This window comes from Rhyacophila brunnea, unplaced genomic scaffold (genome assembly GCF_057557595.1).
Source record: "Rhyacophila brunnea isolate RB1 unplaced genomic scaffold, BYU_Rbru_1.0 scaffold_11, whole genome shotgun sequence".
Lineage (NCBI taxonomy): Eukaryota > Metazoa > Arthropoda > Insecta > Trichoptera > Rhyacophilidae > Rhyacophila > Rhyacophila brunnea.
Genome location: NW_028232763.1, coordinates 35,567,036 through 35,585,288, shown reverse-complemented (window position 1 = coordinate 35,585,288; position 18,253 = coordinate 35,567,036). Strand labels below are relative to the sequence as shown.

Sequence of the window (18,253 nt, the reverse complement as noted above, 5' to 3'; positions counted from 1 at the left end):
AAATACGTTTTTTTTTTTAAATATAGGCACGTTTGATTCAGTGAAAGGGTTCATTATGGTGGGCGAACGACTAATATCTATTTTTCACAAACAAATTATGTGTCTTAATATAACAAAATAATAAAATATAGCATATTAATAATTATTTGCTCGTTTAGCTGAAAGGTTTGGAAGCTCCTCTATGATAAATTTACATTTGTGAGAAATTACCATTAGGTGTAAAAATATAACAATACTTACATTGTCGGGATTTAAAAAAAATACTTTCAAATTTACATTTTTCATCATTATGTATTGAATACCTAACTCACAAACATGAGGCGCACCTTTCCACATAATTGTATTATTGCATGAAGCTTTCCCGATACTTTTAATCAAATAATTGTTGTGAATTTATATTACATGTGTATGCGGAATAAACACAAAACACATATGTAAATATGTTATTTATTTTCGCCCACGATGGCCGAGCGGCTTACCCGTCGGCTTATAATGTCGTGGGGTCCCAGGTTCGAATCCTAGGTCTTGCAAATACACATATTGTTTTTCAATGTGTGTTTAGAGTCAGCGTAATAGGTTGAGCAAGTGACTAACATCCATCTCTCGTAAAAACAATCTGTTAACACAAACCCGCCCTGTGGTAGCCCATATCATGATCTTATTAGGATCGGACTTTGTCAAAAGATCTATTTTAGTTATAACCGTTTCTATTCCAAAGTCTAGATTTACGCTATTTTAATGGCTTTATTCAGCGCTCGAAATGGAAAAGTTTACGAACCGGAGCGCTCGAAAATTTTCTGAGGATGTTAACATGGTTATCAAATTTTATGGGTATTTTATAAACATAAGTATACTAGATTTTTTGTTATATGGCATATCTAGCTCAGACGGTCAAAATATTTTAACCACGAAACGGAGCGATAACTTTACAGATTCCACGAACCGGAACGGCGCTCCGGTCCATTTAGAGCCCTGGCTTTATTCCATTTGTATTTGGGGGTTTTATTCTTAATTGCTGCCGCTCGATATCACCGCCTGAGAATGGATCCTGCGACGTTTCCTATAGGTATATCATAGAAAAAATAATATTAAAAAATGTACCATAATACGGTACGAAATATTATAAATGCTCGCTTTATCGCTATGTTTGTGATGACATTTTACTAATTGTTACTTCAGTCATGTATTTGGATATCTGCGCTTATCACAATTAACTTTGTGTATTTATATTTCGAAAGTTGGGAAAATAAGAAAATTGGTAGGTAAGTAATTGACAACCCTGCAAAGAGCCTCGTCACTCTTGCCAACGCAACGTCACAAAACGCCAAGCCGTGATTGGTGCAATTCCTGACAAAGTATTGACTTCACAGTTCACATGAGCTATATAGCCGAAACGAGCGCGTTTGCGAACAGATACGAATACGCCGGGACCGCGATCGCCGATCAGTGAGTGCGCATACAACCACAACGCCGTTCTCAGGATCTGTTATTGTTTTCTATAGTGACATTTTTAAAACACCGACTCTGAAAACCTGTGCAGTGAAAATGAAGCAAATTTCCCTGTTTTGTGTGTTCGCCATAGCTGTAACCACGGTGACATGTGTGCCAGGTCAATAATATTTTCAATTTTATTATTTTCTCTTCAGCCCGAAGCGAAAATTTTCTTCTTCAATAATTAACATGTTTTATCGAGCATTTACCGTTGCTGTTCTCGTTATAATATTATTGCATTTGCATAGGTACGAATTATTATTCTAGGTGTCCCGCGAAATCCAAAATGCATTGTCGATCTGTTTATAATAATTTATTCATAATACCCATACGTCTTATACAAAAATAATACGAAATTAAAATATTCTATAGTTCGCTTTTCATTTAGTCAATCTTGTCTCTTATTCATTTTATAATAATATTTACATTTAAATAATGTTTAATATTGTTATTTCTATATTTAAAATAATTGTATCTTAATTATTAATCGGCAAATCGCAACACGGCCTGAAACTTAGAAGGTCGTATAAAAATAATCGATAATAATTACAAGATAAAAAGAACTTTTTATATACCACGTTTTAAAATTTTCTGTTGAATCATATATAAACTTGACAATTGTATGTTAAATAAATACTTTTTTTGTACTTGATAGAAATACTGAATAAATATAGAATATTGAAATGTCATTTTGACATTTCATATTGATTTCCACAGTAACGCACGTATAGGTATATTAATAATTTACTTGCTAGGACCCCCTTAGTAACCAATAATAGTGTTTTACTTTGTACGATTTTTTCCGAAATAACTTTCCATACAAAACAGAATTAACTGAAAATGAATTCAATTCTGGTTAAAAATGGCTAAAAGTATTTAAAAAATGCATTGTCTTTGTGTTCTGATATATTCTAAAAGTTTCAAATGTCTATCTACTCGGGAAGTTAGTTAAAAATCGATTGCAAGGTTTGGACAAACAAGAAAAAATTTGTCAATACGAGCTAATAAAAACTTGGTAAAAATACATGCCTACGTACTTTGAAATTATAATAAATTATTAGGAAGGTATTTAAAATATTAAGCTTGTTTTTGTTTACAATACATACCTACCTAGCTACCCGAATAAATATGCATAAGATTCATATACCTAAATAGGAGTGGGGATAGAATGTTACTATTATAATAAATTATGGATTATTAAGTATTATTTTGGGCTTTTTTCGATTAAAATTTTGTAGATAGGTACACATACCTAAATCATTATGCAGTTATTTGATTTAAATTTACTCACTATTTAGAATCTAGGATTTAGGATCTACCTAACTTACGTTGTTTTTAAATTGCACTATACACCGCTAAATTGGATAGGTATTGACTAGATACCACTTACATATTTTGTACATATTTAATAAACAATTATTTCAGGTTTCATAACTGTTTAACTGTTTAATAGTATTTAACTCTTAACTTCGTGTTTCGCACCCTTATCAAAGCTCTCATAATAGGTATATGGCTCGGCCACTAATCAGTAAAGTTGTCACATCTATAAAAAAAATACGTGCACACTACAGTAAAATACCTAATATTAGGTACATATTAATTATAAGTACCTACCAACGTTTCTGTAGAGTTGGAAAAGATATAATACAAACGATCACAAACATCCTACTACAAAATTTTAAAACTATGGGTCTGTGAGGATTTGTATCAAATGTTAAATGGATAAACAGTGTTTTACCTACTTGTGTGTATGCGTAGGTATAGTTTCTATAGAATTACGATAGTTATTTATTACCTACCTATTCAAAAACTGTACGCATACATACACCTTTACATTATTATTGTGTTATTAATTATTTCACTAGTGTGTGTTATCGAAAGTTTCTTTTCATAATTATAATACTCGTAGATTTTACTTTGCAATGTAATTTATTATTACGAGCAGAATAGGTAGATCCCTATATAATAAACCCTAGTAATTGAAATTTATTATTACCTAATAAGTAACAATTGTGAACACGAGAGAAATTTTACCTACTTATGTTATCTTTATTATTATTATAAGTTTGATAATTTCTGTAACTTTCTTTATGTTATGAGTTACGTATAATGAATGCCTTTCCAATGTTTAATATTATTATTGTGAATTGTATTGTATAACGTAGAACTGCACACAAATAATCCACTTTAATCGTTTATAAAATGATTGTCTATTATCCAGGTAATTTGATTCGTTGGAAACATATTAGTTTAATATAAATAGGAATATGAAAGTTACAATATGTACGTCTTGAATCGCTAACTATTGAAATTGATATTGTTTACAGTGACCCAAAAGTCGACGAGTGATACGGAAGTGGTGATAGTTCCGCTGGAAGCTGAACATCCCGACATGTTCAATTTGGACGATGGCATCGTTGACACTGGCTTTCCCGGAGGATTCTTTTCAGTGAATCCATTCGGCAATCCGTTCTCAGGATTTATGCAGAGTATGGAAGGTAAACTAATACCTACTTTATCAGATTTTAACAGCTTGTAATAGGTACATAATTTAATTAATACATTCAACATGTCTATTAAGCCTCAATTACATTGAGCTTCTTTACGAGCTGTTTATTGGCGAATTTAAAAGCGGGCGATTCAGCTACTGCGATTTGATGATTACACACAAAACTTTCCATTCGCTGAGAAGCCACAAGCCAGCGACTATTTTGACGGAACGTAGTTCGTTTTTTTACCGGAAGGTTGGTACTGCGCTCTACTGCATAGACGCAGTAGGCCCACACGCCGGCGTGTAGCGTGTAAAATTGACCGGCTTTCAACTTTTCTCGGTAGAGTGTTTACAACCTGCGTATTAGCTTATTCGATGATTACACTGGGCGTCTTTACAGGCAAATTGTAAATTCGCCAATAAACAGCTCGTAAAGAAGCTCAATGTAATTGGGCTTTAGACCCAGAAGAGTGTCGTTTAGGTAGGTGTTTTGATCAATAAGAAAAAACTAACAACTTTAATTATTATCAATTTAGTAGTCTAATATCATGAACGCCATAAACAATCAATTCTAATCAAATAATTGATGCAATAAAACCCTTTCGAAATATTTTCACGATTCATCCTTTCTTATTTACAATTTTACTTTGTGTAAGCCCAGTCAGTTTTAATAATTATTTTAGTTTAGAAATTATTAAGCTGATGTGTATAGATCAAAAATTAGAGTTTGAAGTCATACATCAGTAGATATATTCAGCTAAGTATTATTATGCATGTATGTACCTATGTAGGCTGGGTGCCGCAACAGTGTTAAAGGTGATCAACTGATCAGTGATCACGTATGTTTTATGAAAGTTTGTATGCATATGCGTAGGTGGGACATGATCAGCAATCCGCGAATATGAGAAATTAGCATACCTGTATTTCAAGGTGAAATTAAAAAAATTATCTCGCAGTGGAAATCTCGTCGACATTCCGAATGGCAGTCAGTTTGGTACATATATTTTTTTTCCCATTCATAATAGTGTCCAGTATGTAGATACCTACTTCTAACATTTTGGAAATATTGCTAATTAAAATACTGCTAACAGTATTTATTTAATTGTATCTTACAAAATTGATCAGGTAGGTACCTACCTATAAACGACAAATGTACAAGTATGCATGTACCTTCTCGTGCAATATTATATGCCTATTTCATATTCGTTGGTAACTCTGTCATCGATTTACCGTAATTGTATTATGATAAGCTAAATTCGCATAGGCAGGGCTCGAAATGGACCGAAACGCACCGGAGCGCCGTTCCGGTTCATAAAATCCTCAAATTTTTTGCTGTCACGTGGAAAAAATAATTTGACCGTCTGAGCGAAATTGGCCATATCCAAAATCTAACACTTATTTTTATAAAATACCTACTCATAAAGTTAGATAAGTATGTAAATATTTTCGTAAAATTATCGAGCGCTCCGGTTCGTAAAATTTTCCATTTCGAGCGCTGCGCATAGGTTTTGTAAAGAACTTTCCTACATTGATAGCTAGTCCGAAATATTTTAAAAATTATACATTAGGTTTGTGTAATTATAGAAATATCGGTAGCTTGTTGGGACATTATCCACAATCTAGGGATACCATCTTGACCTTTCTCGTTCGCTTAGCAGTTAGTTATTTTGTTACAATAAATTTCATTGAGCACTCATCTTTGGTCCCTGTTCTTTCATTAGGTATGCAATCGTAATGTAACGATTAAGTGATTTTTAACTACAATACAAAATTATAATATGCTAGCAGCGCCTCGCTAGACCTTGCAAGTCGCTTGGCGTTCTAATCTAATATAAATAAGTGTATTTTAATAACATGATGAAAAAATCAAACATGAAACCTATTGACTTGGCACGCTAAAACTATTTTAGTAGTTTGGATAGTCAACATTTTTTCATTAGAATAGATTTTTGCTCAATTTAACGTGATTCAATTGACAGGATTGTTTTATTTTTCGTACATTTAGATTGTTGCAGTAGGTAGGTACCAGGGGCGGCTCTACCTTAAGAATTCGTAGGGACCATCCCCACATTGTTATGTCAAAAATACACGTTCGATATTTTATCACTGTCATAATATACATAAGTATTTAATTACATGATTAAATTAACTATTTAATTTATTTTATCATACTGGGGAGCGAATCAAATGACCCCATGGTATTAATTAAGTTTATTTATTTTTAAACACGCTTTTTAGATGTGATTAAGTGACGACTCAAATAATTATTTTATTTATTCTGAAAAATTACTCATTTCCTCATTATATTAAGTATATCATATTATTATAACTTTCTTGATATATAGTGTATAATGTGAGAAAGTAGGTAGGAACTTATCTATATTTAATATTAAATGGCTAAACCCCACCACCTAAAAAGTCGTTGAGCCGCCACTGGTAGGTACTAATTAGATGTTTTGTTTATTCGATGGAGGAAGATCCCATTAGATTGAAAAAAAAATGACTAAAAACTATTTATAGTAAAATGTATTTTCAGATAATTACCACTCTGAAGGGGTGGGGTCCATATATTTTGTTTAGGAGCAAAACTAGTACTTTATTTTAAAATTAGTAAGTACTCAATATACTACACACTACTGAATAAATTGCAACATTCTCAATTTATTATTTAACACGTTATCTGGATGAGGAAATAAAAATGTTATTATTTTTAACACATACAAAAATGGGAAAATTAAAATTCTCATCATAAGTGTAAAATTAAATTGACTGTACCTATTAACTATTAACAGTATTCTGGCATCATATAATAATACATAATATAATATCTTATATGACCACATGAAAGTCAAGACAATGTATTGTAAAAAATATTATATTATTATATGGTATAGGTACGTACTTATTGTACCTAATTATGGTATAAAATGGTCATAATTGACTATTATATTTGCCTATAAGCATGTGTTTTGAGGTGAGAAAGTAGCAAACATGTGTTATGTCATTATTTGCAATATCAAATAAGACGAAACCAAATAGAATGGACTCTTTGGAAGAAACATTATTGCAATATCATTATTGTTATTAAATATAACAATTGAGTAGGTATTAATAGATAAGTACTTGAGATATAAAAGAAGAAGAAACGTTACTGTAATTTTACTTATAATTGTTATTAATTACATACTTGTATTAAGGGGGAGAGGCATGCCAGCAGAGGCACCTAGCGGAAAAATACGAACCTTGCAATTTGAGACATTTTTTTGATAATTTACTATTTCAACTGTATTAAGTAATTAATAAATATGTATCTGAAAACATTAAAAAGATTTTTTTAAAAAAAGATAAACTTACAATAATTGTAAAAAAATGTTATATAGTAGATTGTAGATTTTTGACTAATTCATCTTTTAATATTTTTTATATTTATTTTAAAAAACATCGATTTTTATAAAAATATAAATGTGTATAGCTTGAAATCCTTTTAATTATATATTAGAATTTAAAACTAAGCTTATCACAGTATAAAAAATATTGAATGATATGTCAAATGTTAGCATGTGGCGCCCTCAGTCAGGTGACAACTTAATGTGTTGGTGGATGTTTTTTATAGTGAGACGTCATTATTGATAATGAAGTTCTCATTAGGTATTTTTATTTATTAGGTCAGTAGTTTTCAAACTGTTTCGTTTAACATAAACATAAAAAAAAAAAAAACCCAATTTTTAACATTTAACGTTAGACATTTCATCTCTGTCAATTTTAGCGAAGCATTTTTTTTTTTTTGTAGGTATTAAGTATTTACCTACTTTCCGTTTTTGAAAACATCAATGACAATAAAGTATAAAAAACAAATTTAATGTGATCTTTTGCATAAAAAAATTAAATTGTGATCATGCATCAGCGCATTGAATTAAGATTACTTGACTGCACATGTTTTACTTATGAAACTACGTATTTTATTGAATCTATGTTTCATTTAAGAAAATAATTTAATGAGCAAGTCATTATTTGACCCAAGATAAAAAATATTAAATATTTAATTGATAATACAACTACTTATAATAAATGGAATTAAGTAGTAGGTACAAAAAATATTAGCTTCGCAGTGGCCTTCCATCGCAAACATACAGTATTGAGTTCAAGACAATAAAATAAATTATCTATAATGTTTTCCATGTTTATTTTTAGATATGATGACACGTCTCCGAGATCAGATGTCCCAAGTCTTGCACCGACTCCCCCCAGATAATGTGGAATGGAAGGAGATCGCTGATGGAAAAGGAAATACCACATCTACAACAAAGGTATAAACTACTATATACTATTCACTGACGGTTGTAATAATAAATCTCTATTGTCAAATTGTAATCTATAGAGAAAAGATCAATTTCGAATTACGAGCAACTATCTGCTACCTATCTGCACCTAACCATTATCCAAAGATAATTTTAAAAATATTATACTACATATACATTAACTTTACTATTCTCTACAGTCTACAGTGACCTCTCTTTTTTGACCACACAATGTGATGTGGATATTGGCTGCTTCCCGTAGCAATTTTTTTTGCAGATTATTTCTTTATGTGAGATGGTTATTAGCCACTCATTTGACCTATTGGGTTGATTCTCTGGATCCAAACACACATTTAAAAAACAATGTATGAACGTGTCAGGTGTGGGGTTCAAACCCGCCATTCACCGCTTCAGAAGCGGACGCTTTACCGCTCGTCTGTCGCAGGTGCCGTAATTATTACGGTCTGTAGACCCTACACTGATTCCAACTCAATTCGAAAATCTAATGTTACTCAGAGAAGACAGTAAATATCATTATATGATTAGATAAACGAATACCTACAATGGCAACCGTGTTTACTATTGTAATATCTTCTGATAAATAAATCTCTCATAAAATTTCCATATGAGTAGGTATTGTAATTTAATATTTTGTTCTGTCGTTCAGGTCATCAATGGACACAAAGTGACAATAAATGAAACCACATATACTAACGAAGGAGACGACTCCGGATCAGTTTTCAAAATTAGAATTGTTGACGTGCACCCCACCTCAGAAGAGGAATCGGAAGATTCTGAAGAAAAAGTCAGCACAAAGTCTCAAGGTAAAACGTTATTCCGTGTATGTCTTGTAAAACCATTCCACGGACAATGAATATTTTCATCATTACATAGGTATAAATTGAATTGGCGTTTATTTGATAAAACTCAATTTTAATTGTTTTAAAAACAAACTTTGTTGCCAATCACAGTTAATTATGTTGATGTTTATGAGCTCAACCCATCTTCAGAATTACTCCAAGATAACTAATTGTCAAAACTTAAACCTGTACGTTTGCAACTACTCTCAAGACATAGTTATGTTCTTTTTTTCATCCAACAGTGGCATGGTTATATTTACTTTATTTATATGTTTATTTTTATTACCATCTATAATTTTGTTTTGTTATAAATGTAGATACATAATTAATTATCTTGCATTCATTCTGAAGATGGATTCATAGTACAAAACATCTGTCAAGATAAATAAGTCAAAAGCCGTAGAATTCACAAAAAACTTTGTTTTTCAAACCATTCTAACAGAGTAACTTTATCAATTCTATAAATCTGATCCATTTAGTGATTAATGACATCTCATAATAATTATAATGTGAATGAGGACTTAATTAATCAATGATTATAAGAATGAAGTGAATGCCTTATATCGTTCATGCTCGCTGCGTCTAATGCGGTTGAGTTAATTAGATAAAGTAGTGCTACAGCACCCAGGCATTTCCGCCTCTCTCTCTCTCTATCTATCTAGTCAGTTGTGCAGCCTCTTTTCCTGTATCCCCAGTGATGACCGATCATCTCTTGTTTAATTGAGTATACTAACAAATCGACATCTCTTATGTAAAATGTCGGAACTGTATTTTTGGCATATTTGCCTTTATTAAATAATTCTGAAGATAATAAAACAATATCGTAGAAAAAAAAACAAAAATTTAATCAATATTTTATAGGCATAACTAAAAAATTACGATTCCAACATTTTTAATAACGTTGTGGTGTCATTAAAATTTATTGAAATCGTAATACTGAAACGTTACCATTTTGCTGTTCTGACCTTATATGTAGGTGCTGTCGAAATAGTTTAGCCACAAAAATGGAGATAGAACTTCCTTTTCTAGGTAGTGACCTAGAAAACAATAAATAGCTAGAAATACCCATTTAAAATTTGAACTTAGTGTTAGGTTTTAACTTAATGTTACATAATATTGAAAGCGGGTTTTCCCTGAATGAATGATGAATCATTCATTATCGATATTCTTTTAGGTTTTGCGATTGTATGCACTTTATGTTGTTGTTTGATCTTAGTTCTAGCTGTTGCTACGAAAGACGTAGAAGAAACTACACCTAAAAATACAAAGGAAGAAACTACACCTAAAAATACAAAGGAAGAAATTACACCTAAAAATACAAAGGAAGAAATCGATACCGGATCTCCCGAGCTTATTGAAGAAGCGGCAAACGAGATCCCGAGAGGAAAACAAGAGGTAGATTTGAAAGCTTAAATATTAATCTAATAGTCTTATGGTTATCATTACCTTGATAATTATTAATTACTTACTTTTACAACTGTAATTTTATTCAAAATTATTTTGCATTACTTTTGTAGTATCGGTGATATTCTTATCTTATATTGATGAAAGTAGAGTGCTTGATTTTTGATATTGCGCCTGAATAAACCGCTCATGATGCGTATTCATGATTCAAAGATGCTTCATTGAATTCTGTATTATCAACAAAATAAGAATATATTCCTGCTTTTATGGCATGCTAATCGCTATTTTTCCCAGACGTAGTCTTTAAATTTTTTTAATACCTACTTAATAGAATCGCTTAACTCTTAACCGATAACAATTTTACCAGTATTTAAAACAACAGTATTTGAAAAATCTGTAATTTGTATATAGCTATTATAGAAAGCCTATTTTTTAATAGAGTGCATGTATTTTAATCAAGTATTTTTTTATTAAAGTTGTTTATAAAACAATGGTCTTTTATTTTATCCCCTCCTGATCCTTATTATTTTGACTCGCGCATGAATGCAACTTCTTATAACAAACATAACAAACACTAGAAATTAGTTCTTCACTAATATTGATCGCATGATGTCCTAATAAAACTTACATCGATCGGCAGGTACAGGTGAGTCATGTAAGTCATGTACTTTTTACATAATATGTAATAATTATACAATTACAAACTCTATTTTCCTAAACTGGTAACTAATACTTTGTTTGAAAAAATAACCCTTGAATGTATATTCCATCGCATGAAATTATTAACATTTATCAATTTAAATATTATCTACTGCTATATAAAAAGTCAATCGCATATTTATAATTATAATAATTTGTACCACCGTTAATTACATCTACAATTGATCATTTTTAGAATGTTTTCGAATTCAATTTAATAATAGATTATATTTCTGTGATAATCTCGAATGAATCTGTGGAAATTAAGTATTTTCTTTTATAAAGCCTTTCTCAAACTTTTTACTGTATACATCTAAACTCAAGATTGAACTGTGGCTAATCGGTAAAATGATACAATATTACAATGACGGCATCGGACCTCTTCCAAAAGTCATACATACATTTGTGTACTAACATAACCCGGCACTACCATCTCTCGGCACTCCGTGTGACTCTATCACCGTGCACCTTTTACAGATTGAATCCCCTTTCGACGACGTCGAGTCATTCGGAGAGGATATGACCTCCGACGCCTTCCCCGGGGAGTCCGTTCAGAGCATCAAATACTCTAGCCCGGAGTATGCGGAGTCCAATGAGGTGGACCTGGCGCCGCCTGTCCGAGAGATCGAGAGCAACAATGTGGACTTCGAGCCCGTCGATCTGTCAAACGACATCCTGGTGAATGACATGGCGGCCAATTCGGGCGCCCCTCTCAATCCGGATGCCGAGATCTTCACCGTCGACGAGAGGGAATGGACTCCTCTCGTTCAGCGGCCGTACTTTGAAAAAATTAGTAGTCCAGAAATTATCGTTAGCGTAAATTAAATGAATAATATTTGTTTTTGTTATTTATTTACACAGAATACTTATCTCCGCATTGCCAAAGTCTATTTATTGTATTTAGTATAAGCATTAATTTTAATATCGTCTCTCATTTTCTCATTATTTTGTTATATTCCTTACACCTTTCATTATAGCCATCCATCATTGATCATCGTCATTTGTAATTTTTCTATTTATTTTACTATGCAAAAGTATTTTTTTTACCATGTAAATGAAAATTCTATGTGAATAAAATAAATTAGTATATGTTATAAAAATTAACCTGTCGTCCTTATTTATCTTCCTTCTGTCTGTAACAGTTAATTTGTTTTTTACAATCTGGTTGACTCATCAAAAAGATTACCCATCATGCTCGAATTCGGTAATTAAATTTAATAATTCGAATTTGATAAACGGAAATAAAAACAAGTTTTAAAAAAGCAAACTTCAGCCACGTGGCGGCTCGTAACTTACTCTACCTGCAGACCGTGGTTTTGTTACTGTAAAACTGTCTCACTTGAGATACCTGTGGGGAATCTGTAAATATAACTTTTTTATTTAAAATCATATCAAAATGTTAAATTTACTTCAATCACTAATATTTGGAACACAAAATTATTTTCTCTAAAAAATTTGATTTTTAATATTCTATTCAATTGAAAGCTTCAATTTCGTTCAATTTTACATGGCCAGGGATTTTTTTAAAACTTATCGACTAAGATGTGTTCACCTCAGACTGATAATTATCCTGGTATGTGAAACCATTGCCCGTGGGTTCGGTTGGTTTAGCGAGTGATATGGATACAAATGGTCGGATTCATAATATAATAAATACAGCAACTACTAAATATATTATAACTAGCTGAAGTACTCGGCTGCATTGATCAATTTATCTTGCTTAACAAAACAATAATAAACACATTCTGTATCTAACAGCGAACGTATAGCATACAGCGTGTGAATATGGAAATAATTCTCACAATAATTAATACCCTAAATTAATAAAGACAGTAAGTATTACCGCGGCCATAACAAGAAAATGCACATTTAAACACGTATTCTCGTGTTACAAAAGTGCATGCACGTATCAAAAAAGTTCAGGTTCAAGTTCGGTGCGCATGCACAGTAGAACGATAGTGGCGAACCTGCCAGAAGAAATACGAACTACACCGCACAGAATATTTTGATGTCTACCGATTATCTACAAACTTGTCTAAATCTGTCAAATAGCACCATACGATGATAACATAGCGTCTTGCTTACGTTTGAAGAATGAGATTGGAGAGACAGTCAGCACTTTTAGGTGTAAATAGTTATTATCGCGATAGCTTAAAATGCCCACTAAGTATTGGTGTATATGTGTACAAGCGCTATAAGTATACCAAACAAAAGAACGTCAAATTAAAGTCGCTGCGCCGCGATGCATTTTGTTGGAGTGTGAAATGTAGAATTATTATTCAGATTTCAGTCATCGCCGAGAGTCTATGGCTAAGCGGTAGGTGGGTGGGTACTGTGTACGCGACAAAGTGACAATATTTAAACATAACAAAACCGCAATATTTAAAAAAAAAAATGTATTTTTTTAAACAAAAATTAGTTGAATTAAATCAGGGCTACGAACCGTTATTATTTTCATTTTGATTTTTGTTCTGGTTCAAGTAAAAAAGTATATGTCAGCCTACGACAACTAAAGTGGGAAGTAAGATCATGTTAACGCGCATGTTTGAACATGTACCGAACCGAAAATAAACCGATATTCTTTTTCGGTTCGGTTTCCGTTTTAATAAAAATAAAGGTTTTTACGGTCTCGATTCAGTTCCGGTTCGAAACCCTGAATTAAATTGATAATCGAATGAACAAAATATGGATATGCTGCATTTCAAACGATATTATGATATAGATTATAGGTACTATTTTATTGATATTTCTGGGTATGCTCATTAGTAGCTAAAAAATTAATAATAGGTACCTAAAATATGTAGATATAATTGGAAAATATGTTATTAAAATTTCATAATAATTATGTGCTAAAAAACAAAAGGAGGCGCTAAAAATTTAAGTAAGTACTAGGTACCCAGAAGTACCCTACCTAACAAAGAAAACACAAAAAATTTGGGAAAAAATATCTTTATTTCGGGTACTTCTGGGATTACCTCATATTACTAAATCATATTATATATTTCAACAGTTTCATTTATTATTTATTCACAAACAGAAAACGCTTTATTACAATAAATAGTAAAATAATGCTTCAAATTTTCTAAAGTGAATCTTTGACGATTTGATCCTAGCATATTTTTATACATGGAAAAACTTCTTTCCACTTTTACAGATGTTATTATTGTGTATGTAAATGAAACTATTTCTGAAGTAGAAAAAATTTAAAGATCTGAGGCATCTGATGGATTTTCCAAAACAGCTTTAATATTCTGCAGCGTTTGAAGTCCAGTATTTTTATTTAAAAAGGGTCCCAGGTTCGAATCCTGGGTCTGGCAAGTACACATATATTGTTTTTCAATTTGTGTATGTACCTAATAGGTTGAGCAAGTGGCTGACATCCATTTCTCGTAAAAATAAAATCTGTTAATACAAACCTCCACTCTGTGGGGGGGCCCATATGATCCTATTAGGATCGGACATGGTCGAAAGGGAAAAAAAAAGAATCCTAAGCCTACTTATAACTTGTAATGATGCTTGGTTTTTTTAATATAGGGATGCTAAGATTTGGTTATATGGAAATCATTGACGTCGTATCCACATCTAATTGGTTACAGTATCTGCAACGGTCACAGTTACGGCTTGCTAATGAGCACCCAGCTTTAGACATAGCAAGTGTCTTTGTAGGCACTTCCAATATAAGCCTGTCTCATCGGCATTATAATATATATTATCGTGTTGCAAATCTTCCGATTGGTATTGTATTTTCCATAATATTAATAAAACAATAGGTAGGTACTTATCTAGCCGCTAACCTATAAATTATTTTCAAAAAAACCATCTGCTTACTCATAAAATAAGCAAACAGGCTTATTTTTTGAATAACCGAGTGCACATGGGACATGAACCATGTTACGAGGCTATCCATAGACTGAAACCGTATGCCATACTAAACTTATGATTTCTGTTCATAGAAATATATTTTCACAAAGTATATTATAAGTATCTGATCGTATCCGTTTATAGCAGGGGCAGTCAGCCTTTTTATACCTACCGCCCACTTTTGTATCTCTGTTAGTAGTAAAATTTTCTAACCACCCACCGGTGCCACAGTAATGGTGATTTATAAAGAAGGGAAGTAACTTCACTTAATAAAAATTATAAATCAGAGTTACAGCAAGTTAAAGCATATAATAATAATTACTTACCAAATACTTTATGTCAGACTAAGTCAGCTAAGTTTGGCAGAATAAATCTTTATAAAACACCATACTGTAGTTAAATGTATCTTTTTATTTATACTTTGCATTCATAGAAGTATGAAGTCTGATGAAATTACGTTTAATTAATTAAATTATTAACGAGATCCCTGAGGCTGATGCTGCGAAACTAAATACTGGATATATGGCTCAATTTTTGTGAGGAACAAACGAAGGTGTCGTCTTTTGGAAATATTCAGGCGGTTTCTTTCTTTGGTCATAATATGATTAACAGCACTAAAGCCTGATTCCACAAGATATTAGGTAGGGAAAGGTATAATAAAATTATATTAGGAATTTTATGAAAACATGATGAAAATGTTTTTAAAACCCCTACCGCCTACCATGAAAGCAGGACCGCCCACTAGTGGGCGGTATGGACCAGGTTGACTACCCCTGGTTTATAGTTTTATAAATAATAATAAAATATATTTTCATGAACAGAAATCATAAGTTTAGCATGGTATATGGTTCTAAACTGCATACGGTTTCAGTCTATGGATGGCCTACAAGTAGGTGGAATTTGGGGAAATTCCATTTGCATTCTACAAAGGTTAATCAGTGGCCAGAAAAAATAAGCCGGCATTCGTCTTATAATCCCTATATGCAATACATAATCAGGTTCTATACGTTTATCCTGGATACAGCGGCAAACACATTTAAAAAATAGCCGATATACTGGATTATTTGTTTGTTTGGATTAGTTTAGGTTATCCTAACAAATAATCCAGTGTAACAGCTATTTTCAAAATGTGTTTGCCGCTGTATCCAGGATAACCGACTTGTACCCATAATCATTATATTGGTTTTGATTGAATTTAAAAGAATTTCACAGTAATCAGTGAAAAGCTTGAAAGTTTCACTTTCATTATTAATCACGTAAAAAAAACAGTAAGTAAATATTTTTCATATTATGTTTTCAATAAACCTGAATGTTCTGTATCTGCTAATGCCTCTCTGATAAATTGAGGACACATTGATAGTGTCGCATTAATCCTCAGACAAGCCATCCCTCAACCTGCAACTTTATGTTCTAGCATTACTTATATTTAGGCTTACCATCCGTCCCGGTTCCACACATTGGTCCCGGCCGGTTGGCATTTTGTCCTGGCTGTTAATACATTCGATGCAAAAGACATAACGATTAGGTGGCCATTTGATGCAATTAGCATGATATTTAAATGTGGTAATTAAACAGTAATTATCTAGTCCGCAGTCAATGTGTTAATCTGCTTATGAATGATTGTCAATAATAAATTGTCATGATTGACCGTAGACAGAAGACGTATTTTATAAATTTTACTAACGGCACTACAATTAGAAAAGAAATAAAACTAGCACCTGTTGTTGTTAGATACTTTTTACCATTGGAAGGTGTGCACGTAAAACTCCTGGATTTTGAGTCTGTTCACAGCGAGACATCAGAAATATTGACTGAAAACAATTCGAATATTGCGTCGTCATGAGATTGATAAAAAGATAGCTGCATTTTGTGGTGACAATATTATAACACGAATTTTGTGGGTGTACATAGAAGAGGGCAAAATAACGTTTACAGCCGACTCAAACAAGAACTTGGTGTTAATATCTTCGACATTGGATGTGGCGCACATATTGTGCACAATATACTTCAATCCGCTGTGGATGGTCTGCCAATCGAAATTGAAGCTCTCGTTGTCAAAATATTTAAATATGTTCATATCTACACAGTTCGAGTAACTCATTTGGCCACTTCGGCATTACATGCAACTTTTTTTATGAAAAAAGCTCATTCCAGCGAGATGTATGACTGGTACAATAAACAAATAAAATAATTTATATTTCTGCTGCAGCAGACCTTCTGCATTTTTCTTTTATACATACTTTTAATAATAAAACAATTTTTGGTGGTTAAATTTGCTTCTTTGACCTCCCGTTTCTGTCCCTTTTTAGAGTTTCATAATTATCGTAAGCCTACTTATATTATACATTTTTTAGAATAGAGGTCAAAGTATTTTCACCGTAAATATCCAACTTAACTAGGCTCCTGTCAAGTCCACTTACTTTAGAATTGAACATCTTAATAAAACTGAAATACAATATAGCGATTCATAAGATTGTGGAAAATTTTAAGTTTAATGTAATTAGCTATTAGGTATATGGACATGATTGCCACACGAGAGGATCGCTACTTTTTATTAAAATGTAGGCATAATTCTATAATTTTTTTCAATGTGGAATTAATAACATTTTGTGACATGAATGGATAAGTAATGAGGGGCCAAAATCCACCAGTCGATATCCCAGGTACATTTTTGATGATAGTTGTTGGAATGGAATCAACCCAGGAATGATGTCAGTGGAAGGCCTCAAAAATGATTTTGGATTAAGCGTACTGCAGTTTACACAAGATCCGTAGAATATTTGCGATTTGTGCATCAGTTTGAGTACCTACTTACCTACTATCTAATATACAGCTATAGACCCACTCTCATAAGTTGGCATAATGGCAAATTATGAATTAGGTACCCCCTCCAATTTCACCACACGTGGTTTCCGCTTCTAAATGTCAACGCCCGTAATTTATGTCAATTCTGTAGGTAAAGTATTGCCATGGTATACAGTTATACATTTTTCAATCACTTTGAAAATCATACTTACATATTTTCCATATGGATTTGCCACAGGCGACTGGTATAACAGGCATCCCGAAATTTGATACATCTGTGTAGTTTACAAGTGAACAAAACAGCAACAAGTAAATACTTATAAAAAAAATTGTATACATAAAAA

The 18,253-nt window shown here is 32.1% G+C and overlaps 1 protein-coding gene across 1 annotated transcript; it reads left to right on the top strand.

Annotated features, from left to right (window-relative positions):
* Window positions 1-1,411: 1,411 nt before the first annotated feature.
* vir-1 (virus-induced RNA 1) lies at window positions 1,412-12,154 on the top strand. Its single transcript, XM_085960360.1, has 6 exons — window positions 1,412-1,609; window positions 3,819-3,989; window positions 8,174-8,289; window positions 8,948-9,104; window positions 10,357-10,547; window positions 11,721-12,154. Exons 1-6 carry the CDS (start codon window positions 1,546-1,548, stop codon window positions 12,066-12,068), a joined length of 1,047 nt encoding a protein of 348 aa, XP_085816486.1. The 5' UTR covers window positions 1,412-1,545; the 3' UTR covers window positions 12,069-12,154.
* Window positions 12,155-18,253: the final 6,099 nt, after the last annotated feature.

Coding starts and splice junctions, on each gene's coding strand:
- vir-1 (XM_085960360.1), top strand. CDS start 1,546: ATGAAGCAAATTTCCCTGTTTTGTGTGTTCGCCATAGCTGTAACCACG. Junction 8,290..8,947: donor ATACCACATCTACAACAAAG/GTATAAACTACT, acceptor TCTGTCGTTCAG/GTCATCAATGGACACAAAGT. Junction 10,548..11,720: donor AACAAGAGGTAGATTTGAAA/GCTTAAATATTA, acceptor CACCTTTTACAG/ATTGAATCCCCTTTCGACGA.